At 41.7% G+C, this 10,879-nt stretch overlaps 1 protein-coding gene across 1 annotated transcript; it reads left to right on the top strand.

Annotated features, from left to right (window-relative positions):
• Window positions 1-3,869: 3,869 nt before the first annotated feature.
• Window positions 3,870-10,420, top strand: ABRA (actin-binding Rho activating protein). Its single transcript, XM_010293870.1, has 2 exons — window positions 3,870-4,621; window positions 9,943-10,420. Exons 1-2 carry the CDS (start codon window positions 3,870-3,872, stop codon window positions 10,418-10,420), a joined length of 1,230 nt encoding a protein of 409 aa, XP_010292172.1.
• Window positions 10,421-10,879: the final 459 nt, after the last annotated feature.

Here is a 10,879-nt window from a genome sequence, read left to right as displayed (position 1 = left end):
ATGTGCAGACTTGTCTCAAGGTGTCGAAGAGATTAAATCCCAGAACTGTAGGCAGCCAGAGGCAAGGAAAAGGGAGTTTACAACTTTCAACATGTGTCAAGCCAGCTCATCTGTTTACTGTCTCCAGTTGCTATTCCTCCTATACACCTTCTGCAAGAAATTGTCCCTCAACTCTGACTTCAAGCATAGTTTTTGAACTTCTGAAAGCCCGTGACACAGTCACCCTCACCAAGCCTTGCTGTGCATTGGAATATATACCTTGTGACCTTGTGAGTTATGGAAGACACATAGAAAATATGGTCCAGGCTCACCCGCCCGTGCCTTAAGGGCTGGTTGTTGGTTTTAGAAGTGCCAGTAGGGAGATTAGGCACAGAAATTCAGGTGTATCCTTGGCCTGTTATTCCACTAAGAATAAAAATAAAAAAAAAAACCATGAAGTAATACATTCTACTCTTACTGCAGTAAAACATATGTAAAGTAAGCAACCCTCAAAGTATGAATTTGACTGGATGACTCAGACATTATTTATACTTATGATTAACTTCTTGCTGGCAGCATCACCATATAAAATAAGGCAACATTCAACACTTGCAAGGCAACATCATTGTACACCCTAAAATTATGCATCATAAATTTAGTTATCCTCAGAATAATTACATTAACATTTCACTGGCACTTTGGACAAGTCTGTGATGTTATAACTTCAGCTTAAAATAGTGACCAATTTAAACTAAACATTTGTTTAACATACTGCCATGCAACATGGATTTAATAGTAGCTTAGATCTGTAATCTTGGTGTTTTTCATTAGTCTATAACTTTTCTTTGTCATTTATCTAAACTATGTAAGCATTAAGTCTGTGGGACTATGACCAGTACGCCAAGGTCAAGTCCATTAGAAAAAAAAAAAAGTCTCTTTATTAACAAGTTCTTTGAAATGTGCTGTAATTTCCAAACATTCCTCAGGAAAGTAATTCTTTTTTAGTGCCTTGAATTTCAGTACAACTACTTGCAAAGACTGTACGTCATCTGGTCCAACCTCCTAAGATGGGAAAGAGCAGCAGATGCTACACATCTTGATATTGGTAATTTTTTTTTTTATTTTTATCTCACATGCAGAATTCATTGTAATAGTACAAACTTAACTGGAAAACCACATGAAAATAAATAGCAGTATCTCTCTATCAAACTGAACATGCTTATTAACTGGGTCTACTTTATACTTACCTGCTATTTTCATTTGTGATTCCAAAAGTGGAATAGACAGGACATTTAGGAAATACGAGCTGAATTGCAAGAACACTGGAACAGGGATTAAAAATCAAATTGATCATGACAAATTGAAAAAGTTACCTGAGCAAATCAGAACACAATTTAATAATCATAAAGATGGTGGCATATGAAGGAACAGTCAGCTTTGTGAATACAGATAGCCATTTAGCAGGAAAGCCTTTGGAAACTTTGGGGATTACAAGTGCCATATGAATGAGGAGCACAACATAGACGACAGCTGTTCCTTTTCTGCACTATGGGTGAGCTGAAGCCATAATACCATCCCCGTTTTGGGCATCACACTTGAAGGAAGATGTGGACCTACTGTAGGGAATCCAAAAGCTGGCAAAAGCATGAGCAGGGATCACAAAAACACAAGAAAAGCTGAGAAGTGAGGTCGTTTAGAAGACTGAGGAGGAGTACAGCAGTGTTCGCAGAGAAAGGCTGCCTCGGAAAGGGGGGGGTTTGGCTGCTCTTGGCAGTGATGGAGGCTTAAAGTGCTGTGGCAGAGGTGGATGTTAAATCTCAGAAAAGGCTTCATTTAAGCCAGTTAACCACTGGAATAGATTACCTAGGCAGCATGGGGAGTATCTACTGCTGGTAGTCTTTAAAAACAGGTAAAACAGGAACCTGAACACACGCAGGTGGAGCTGATCCTACCTTAGAGCAGGGGTCCCTATTGGCCTTACATTCCATGATTGTCCTTCCACAGTCACTTAAGTTTCACTGCACTCCTACTGCCTCACCCCTTACCTCTGGATTTAGCTTTTGGCTCATTCCTAAAAACTTGGCTGCCCTTATACTCAAGAAATCATATGGGATGATATGAGCTGGTGTCATACTCTACTCTGCTTGTGCATTAGTCTGTTCTTTCACTTGCGTCTTCCTTGTATATTAGGGAACATACACCACCCTGCGTGCATGTATGCACGCACATGTGTACTTTTTAAACACAAGAAGCTCCCATTCCTGATTAGCCTTAAAAAGCCACCAAAAGAAATGTTTGGTAACACACGCTTCTTAATCAAGTTGCATCAGTACACCTCACAACGCCATTTCAGAGTTATGACGCAGCTGGTAATGGCTGAGATTGTACAGTATAGAGAGGTGACACATTTCTTTCTAAAATAAAAGTATGAGTAAATATCAAATAGCAACACTACCTTACGTTATGTCATCGGTTTTGAAGAGGAAATGACCCCACAGATTAATGACGAATTCTGCCTAGAAGTCAAAGGTATGATACAATCTTATATTATTAAATAAGAGCTAGATATGATCTAACCTACTTCAAACAGCCCAGTCTTTAGTAGAGAGAAGAGAAAAAGGCAGAGTACAAAGAGTCCGTATTTATCTCTGGTGTAACGCCAACAAAGCCAACAGAATTCATTGAATTTCAGTGTGCCTCAGAGTGCCACATGGCAAGTGCCGCAGGTCATCCTGTAAGATGCAAGGTATGATGGATGGAAAAAGCAATGTCATTTTCCTTTCCTATTTAGGAAACATTATACTAAGAAATAAGATACCACAGGACTGTATCTCAGATAATGCCTGTTTATTATGTAACAATTGATGTATCAATTCACTAAACAATTTTACAAATTCAAATATGAACATACTCCAGGAAGTCCTCCGGAACAAAGAAATCAGAGAGTTTCCTCGTAAACTCCATTTTTGCCATATTGTACATACTAAACATAATTATGCTGTAAATAATATACAAGTAAACGCTAAGTTTTATATACAACTTTCTTAAAAAAGCAGTAAGGATTTAAAGACACTGTACTTTATTTTTTCAAAATCCTAAAGCTAGGAGATCATTCATCCATCCGATCAAGTCAGACTTACTCTATTAATCTCCAGACTGGAGATAGTGATTCCCTCATTCTTAGTGCTGACACCAAACACGGTAGTGTTCCTAGACCTCCCCGAAGGTCACATTCTAAATAGATGGACATTAATAGATAATGACTGGGAACAGAGCACATAAACACCTTTTAAAAAATTAACAAACCTAGATTTCCTTGGACATATGAGCAATAAGAAGAAATCACCTAACATCTTTTTAGAAAATGCATCTAAAAATTTCTCATTTATAGCCTGCTTCTGGCTTTACACTATATGACAAGTGCCACTACTTATTTGTGATGAAGAAGGGTCTCTACTCTGGCCAAAGTTGTCATCAACTGATGGCACTTCACATTTAGTAGTTTCAGACGCTGTGTTCAGTGTCTCTAACCCAAGTTCTGCACTTCCAGAGGAACAAGACCCTTGCCAACAAATTGAGAATTGAGCAGTCCCAGGGAAGGGGGACAAAAGGAGCTGATGATTTCCCACTATTTCTAGTGCAGGTCTGTGTCACTGTGTTTACATCATGCATCATTCATCTGCTGTGATGAAATGCAACCCTGTGTTTTAAAAAAAGACCTCTGTAACAGCGGAGGATACTCTATCTTTGTGAGAAGTGTTTCACATATTTTCCATGGGCACAAACTGCTCCTGCTTCTATTTAAATCTCTGTAGCTCTCTTCGCGGGGCATTATTCACTTCAGGAAGTTCATTCAGAAGGTGCTTAACATAAGAAGAGGAAAAGCCAGCATGGCAGCAGACAGCAACATGGCTCCTGAAGAAAAGCAGAGCACTACTCCTGCAAAAAGGGCTGTCCACAAGATCCGAATGGCCAGCCTAGTCTTCAGCTTGGCACGAGGTTGGCAGCAGTGGGCATCTGACCACCACATAAAGCAAGCCCAAGAGCCCTCTGGATGGGTCCCCTCTGCAGAAGACTCATCAACTCAGCCTGTACAAGAAAGACCTTTCGAAAAATGGCCAATTCCATCTGTCAAGAAGGAACAAGGCAAAGACAATGAAAAATCCTCAGCAAAAGAATCAGTGACAATAAGAGACGCTGAAAAAAATGCAAGGGAATCAGATGAAGCCCTCAAAAAGTTCAGCATTAAAAACAAAGAGGTGACCAAAACAGTTGTAAGCAAAGCCTATGAACGAGGAGGTGATGTTAGCCTCCTCAGTGGAAGATACGAGAATAACGATAGTAGCTCAGAGATGACCAAGCTCAAAGAAGAATCAAGTGCTATTGACAAAATTCTTAGTGGGAAATTATCTCCAACCATAAGGAGAAAGTGTTCAAATGTGGTATCAGAGCTGACCAAGGGTTGGAAACAGATGGAACAAGAGGACAAAGAGGGGGCTAAGGAAGAACTGCTGCTTAAGTGTCATGACGACAGCCTGGATGCAGAGGACAGTGGCTATGGGGAAGCAGAGGACAAACTCGAGCAAGAAGATAGGGACCGAGAGGTGACAGCTGCGAGGATTAAACGACCTGTGCCATCTTTGTAAGTAAAACACCTTTATTACAGTATCACAAATGGTCAACAGACCTGGAAACAGGTACAGGTTTCCATGAGGAAACAGCAAATTCCTACAAAATTGGTAGGAAATGGTCAAAGAGAAACTATTACTCTTGAAGAAAAAAAAAAAATCCAGAAAACCTTTCAAATATCTCTCAGTGTTTAAGTAGTTAGTCAACAACATCTGACTTTAGCCTTAGGTTTTGTGTGCTATATACATAATCAGACTCAGGAAATTATATTTGGGAAATGTTAATTATATTTAATCTTCTGGATTTGCCAGTTCAAAATCACTACTTACTTCTTTAGTCCACATTTCAGATTAAAATCTTTTGCCTTATCAAGAGCCCACAGCTATTCATTTATTTCAACAAATGTTAAGTCCAAAGCGATGAACCTGACAATATTTCCAAATACTTATTCATTATTTTGCGTAGTATAAATTGTACATATTCTTGGGAGTAATTTGCAGAGAATGTCCAAAATAGACATTGCAGGAAGTTAAGTTTTGTTAAGTACATCTTAACAAAAGCTGGGTTCACTGCTTCTCTTCAGAAGTTTTCCATGGATTTAGAACTCATCAAGTCAAAGAATGGAAACTTTCACAGGAGCTGGGACCCCGATCATACATTAAAAAGCATCCAGCCTGCCGCAGGATTGCTTTGAATCACGTTATATGTTATGAATCATTTGACAAAAAAGAACATTTGAATCATCAATAGATTCTTCAAAATCAAGGTCTCTCTACGGGTACACTATCATAGGTGGTGTTGGGGGGACATATTCACTGAATATGTTGTGGAAGTAGAAGTTTCTGACATACAGACTTCGATATGCCTGTAAATGGTGTGAAGAAAGAAGGAAGCAGAATCTGTTACTTACCTGTGTAGTTACTACAGGTTCTACTTAAAAATTTAAATTAGGTATCAATCACATTCACAGGATGATAGTTTTGAGTAATACTTACTTCAGTAGGAGGTTCGTGCTTGAAGATTACAATACAGCAACAGGCGCACATTAAATTCGGAGACCAGGTAGAAAACAACTGGAGTCCAGCCGTAGCCATGCAGTCCTTGGAGAGGACTCCTCTCCAGCCGGGAGAGGAGAGGAACAGCAGAGGCTGGTAGAAATTCTCTGGTTTCCTTTGCCAGAGTTCTCGAGCAGAACCACCTTTCCAGAAGATGGCTACAAAGAGTTGTGTGGTGGCCAGACTGGCCGATGGGTAGCTGCCGAACTAATTCATCGCTCTTTTGTCAGTAAAAGATTAGAAGGCCTGTACGTCCAATGCTGCAAGACTGGGGAAACTGTAGGCAGCCATTACAGACACAACACGTTGTTTGCTCCATTCCTCTGTCTTACAAACTTGGTAGTTCCCCGGAACAGAGACAGCAGAAAGGCACGCGTGGTGGGACCTGAACCCTTTCGGTGTAAAACCTCACATCTAGCTGTGAAACTGCGACGAAGGAGCGCGCGGCCTCCGAGCCTGGGGCGCGCCGAGCCGTGGCCAAGGAGCAGCACATGCGCTGCCCGCGACTTTGCTGGGCAGGGAGGACAACCGGAGGAGCAACTTAGACCAAGGCAGGGCTCGGCCGAGCTTCTCTGCCCCAGCCCGCAGGGAGGGAAGAGGCTGGCACCGGGCACGGGTTCCTGCCAGGAGCCATCACGGGGTGGGGCCCGAGTCTCCACTGCTTCTACTCAGTGTCCATCGCCCGCACACCCGCAGCACGAGGCAATTTGAGACGAGGGGTTTTTTGCGTCCTTTCCTAGTGTGAAGGACTAGCAAGGCAGCAGGAACTGGAGGATCAGGGCCAGTATGTTCATACCATGTCCTAACTGCCATTTCGGAAATGACAAACTGGGACCAGCACTGATGAAAAGGCCAAAACAGGCTTTGTCATCTCTCTGCAGACAGGCAGGCAGGCTGCACCATCCCCACTGCCCCGCTTTCACACCTCACTACTAACGAGTGTTTACCATGACCAGCATTAGAATATGAATAACATAGTCATGGATTGCAACCATACAGTACCTTTTAGCACAGCTATCTGAACACACACATAGCTATTTTAATTATTCAGACTGGGGATTAGAATGATGCTTTGCTGGACAGCTGACCAGCCATCCCCCACAAGGAGCAAATGGTTACTAAAGAAACCGATAAAAGCTCTCCAGTAACGCAGAGCTTGACAGTCCGCAGCCTCTGCTTTGCAGAGAGCGTTTGACAGAAGTTAGAACCTCAAAACAAAGATTTCACACATACAGTGGGAAAAGAGGATACATTTGCAGTAGATATCATCTGTAAATAAATCAATTAAAACAAATTGCTCAATTTAAAACGTGATAGTAGAAACAAAATATCGATCTTTCTGTTAAACTTTACATATATTTTTCCCATATATCTAATTTTAGTGCTGGTACCTAGGAAAAAAATTATTAGCCACATTTACTGAGGTGCAAATGATTGAAATAACACCCTGTGTTACTTACAGAGATCTCTTCCACTGAAATCTGACACTAAAGTAATTTCCTGCACTTACAGTGCTGTTATCAAGCCCGGATTTTTTTAACTACTCATTTTTTAGAATTTATTTTATAGCCTCAGAATACATTATTTCACCACGCTACTTTTATGAACCTGTCAGTGTGGTTTAATCTTCTTCAAAAAGGCCATAAGTACATGGCTGTTAAAGAAAATCTTCCATTTTCCTGTCTACATTCCAAGAAAAAAGCAGCAGTACCAGTACTTTTTTCCCCTTCATCAGCACCGTCATCATTTCCAGTTGCAATATTTGCTAGAATAAGGTTGCTTCCTTCGAAGAAGCCATGTTAATGCCTACAGGCCTAGGAAACACTATTTTCTTCCTGCTTAGGAGGCAAAGAGATGCAAGTGATATGAAACTCAAAACATTAAAAAGAGATTCATGCTTTTCCCCAACGGAAAGGATTGCAGGGAACACAGAACATGGATGTTGTCCTTCTGGAAGTTCAGAATGCATTTAGAGTGATTATTCTGGTTAACGGGTTAATTTATTTGATTAAAGGTAAAGCCCTTCTTACAGTGGGTTACTGCTGACAGCCTTCACTTCGGAGCCACAATCCATTGTGTAAATGCTTCTACATGTATAGAGTTTACTGTGTTAATGTACATGATAAAAGCAAAAGGATAGATAAGATGGTGTTTTTCTCAACCACTGAGAAGGATTAGGATAAGGAAGGTGGTAATAGTATTCAGCTAGCTAAAAGAATTAAAGATTTCAGTAGGAAATGGCGAGAATATTTACTACACTGGTAAATAAGAAGATGCAACACAGCCTTTAGGGTCATGCTGTCTCACTCACTGTCTTCTTTCCACTCAACCTGGGGAACTGAAGCTCCAGGACTTCTCAGGGAGCAGCTGGATGTGGCTGAGGGATAAGCCCTCCATGACGGGATCCGCTCATTTTCTCCACAGAGACTATTGGTATCACTTCTTCTAGGTAGTTTTGATTCATTTAGGGCTTCCCCCCACCCCTTCATGGATACCTTCCCATGTGAAGAGCTGGGGAAGCAGTCAATCTGAGCTTCAGCTGGAGTTAGGACTGCGCTGTCACAGCGTTTCTATGGCTTCTGGGAGATCACATGTTTCAGGAGACAAATTGTTTTGGGTAACCAAACCCTGTGCCCACAGCTCCTCTGGGCAATGAAGCCACAATTCAGGGCAAGGGGCAAAGGACCACAGCTTTCCCCTTCTCTGTATGGCAACAGCTTCGATACAGGAAGATTTGTTTATCATTGGGAAACAAAATTGCCTAGCTTTACCCCGCTGACATTATTTTAACGCTTTCCTGCCAACACCTACCTGCTAATCACTTACATGCACAAAATCACAGGTGCGTACACGCTGCCTACTCTCACGATGCTCTGCAGTCACACCAAGAAGAAAGGTGCATTTACTTGGCAACACTATGTGCTTGATTCTTCTGACACTTTTCACCATCTTGATGGGGAAGAGTATTTTGGAGCTTTTTAAATACAGTTTCTCAATACAGCTACAGCCAGGCTAGTGGGAACTCCACAGCTAAAAGTGGTCCTGCTCTCCTAGTCCTCCTTCTATCCCTGGCACCAAGTGTCTACGTTTCTTGCTCTAGCACTATAGTGCTACCCAGTACTGGCATCCTTCTGGTGCACAGACCTGAACTGGGGACATCTCTGTCAATCCTATTCTCTCTTTCAACAGGCTTTATAGAAAACAAAGAAATGCCCAAACAGCAGGGAAACAAAATTTTCTGCAGGTTTGCAGTCCTCTGTACTGTTCTGCTAACTGTGTTTTCTCTGGTGTTACCGTTAATATTCAGCTGACATTACTGAGGTTTCAGAGCAGCCTTCTAGGGAATAAAAATATTAGAAAACAAATTACTTTGGCACAGCCATAGCACAACATACTCCCTAGCTGAGCTCTGTGCAGACATAATGACAGAATGTGGACAGCAGAGAGACTAGCTCAGACTATCTGTAGCTCCCCCACATGTGAGATTGGCCACTAGAGGAAAGAGTATCAACAATTTGTCTGCCTGGAGTCATCCAGCAATATGATGTTGCTACACACACACTAATCAGTAAGACCTCTGAAGGTCTTTTCTCATCCTTTGACCTTGACACAAATCTCAGTAGCACCGAGTTTCTTTCAGGCTAGTACCCTGCCTGTGGGAATGCGAATTTTGGACTTCAATACTTGTTCAGAACCATACTTCAAATATGTAAGTGCAGGCAGAGCCACTGCACTCTATTAACTTTTCATTGCTGTTTTAAACATCAACATCTACTACAGGGCGCCGATTTCTCTAGACACTACCCTCTGCTCTTCAGCCAAGAATAGCCGAGGACCCACTCCGTACACTTGCAGTTATCGTCATCTATAACATCAGGGCAGGCAGATTTCAGGCTCTGCTAGGCAAGGCAGAAGTGGGGAGCTGCGTGACTGACCAAAGGTATAGAAAGTGCAGGTAATCAGCAACATACTCTTCCACCTCCCTAGAGCATCAAGTTATTCTGGGTGAAAGTTTGTCAAATGGGGTCAAATCTAGGCTGGAGGATGGTAATGTAGATGAGATCAAACTGCGATCTGCAAATTTGCGCTTGAGTGCAAACTGGAACGGGGACTAAAAGCCCCCAGAGAACCAATTTAGAAGTAGTGAACTCATGCCACCTGGTGGTTAGCATCTCGTCTGGAAGAACATGGTAACCAAGTTCGCAGAAGAGATTAGTAGTAGAACTGTGTAATTAAATAATGAAATGCAAAGCTCAAATACCCTTTTTGTTTCTTTCAGTGCAAGCAGGTTTAACGAAGAAGCACGCACCAAAGCTCACAGAAAATACAGCCCCGTTAACAGCCTGAAGGACAGATGGCAAGAATGGGCCGACCAGCACATCATAACGCAGAAGCTGAATCCCTTCAGCGAGGAATTTGACCACAATCTGGCCATGTCCACGCGCCTGCACAAAGGAGATGAAGGCTATGGCCGTCCAAAGGAAGGAACCAAAACTGCCGAAAGAGCCAAGAGAGCCGAGGCCCACATTCATCGGGAGATCAGAGACATGTGCTTCATCATCGAATCAATGGCTAAGCCACGGCCCGACGGCAAGATCCAAGTCACTTTTGGGGAACTCTTTGAGAGATACGTTCGTATTTCAGATAAGGTTGTTGGGATTCTCATGAGAGCCAGGAAACATGGGCTGGTGGACTTTGAGGGAGAAATGTTATGGCAAGGAAGGGATGATAATGTTATAATAACTTTATTAAAATAAGCATGCTACAGCAAAAGCAACTTGTTTTGGAGAACCTCTCTCCACATCTCCCTTGTTATTAGCGTTTGCACATTTTGAATACAAGATTTCCCCCGTTCACTCATACAGAAAAGACATTGAGATTTTTCATGAACATGTATTTTGTAACTACTGCATGGTAATGTAAGCATCCAAATGGATTTTTCTCTGTACCAGAAAGGCCTGCAGGACATTTCAGTTAATTACTACATGAAAAATAAAGAGAAAAATCTATATTGAAGGTAAGCAGCTGAATATAACACCCCATAGCAATAGAAATAGCTACAAATGAATTCCAACTATTGAAACTGAGATATCGGGAATACAAACCATGCCAGATCAGAAGTTGAATGACAGTATGAACTCACACCAAGTTTTTGATCTGTGAAAGTGATCTTGTGCACGTATTTCCTAATTATTTAAATGCAAGTAAAAGTAGTT

This window comes from Phaethon lepturus, unplaced genomic scaffold (assembly GCF_000687285.1).
Source record: "Phaethon lepturus isolate BGI_N335 unplaced genomic scaffold, ASM68728v1 scaffold4599, whole genome shotgun sequence".
NCBI classification, from domain to species: domain Eukaryota; kingdom Metazoa; phylum Chordata; class Aves; order Phaethontiformes; family Phaethontidae; genus Phaethon; species Phaethon lepturus.
This window is presented reverse-complemented; position numbering and strand designations above follow the sequence as displayed.

Bases quoted from the DNA above. Each gene is read 5' to 3' on its own strand.
- ABRA (XM_010293870.1), top strand. From the start codon at position 3,870: ATGGCAGCAGACAGCAACATGGCTCCTGAAGAAAAGCAGAGCACTACT. The intron at 4,622-9,942 runs GTAAGTAAAACA...TGTTTCTTTCAG, and splicing joins AAACGACCTGTGCCATCTTT to TGCAAGCAGGTTTAACGAAG.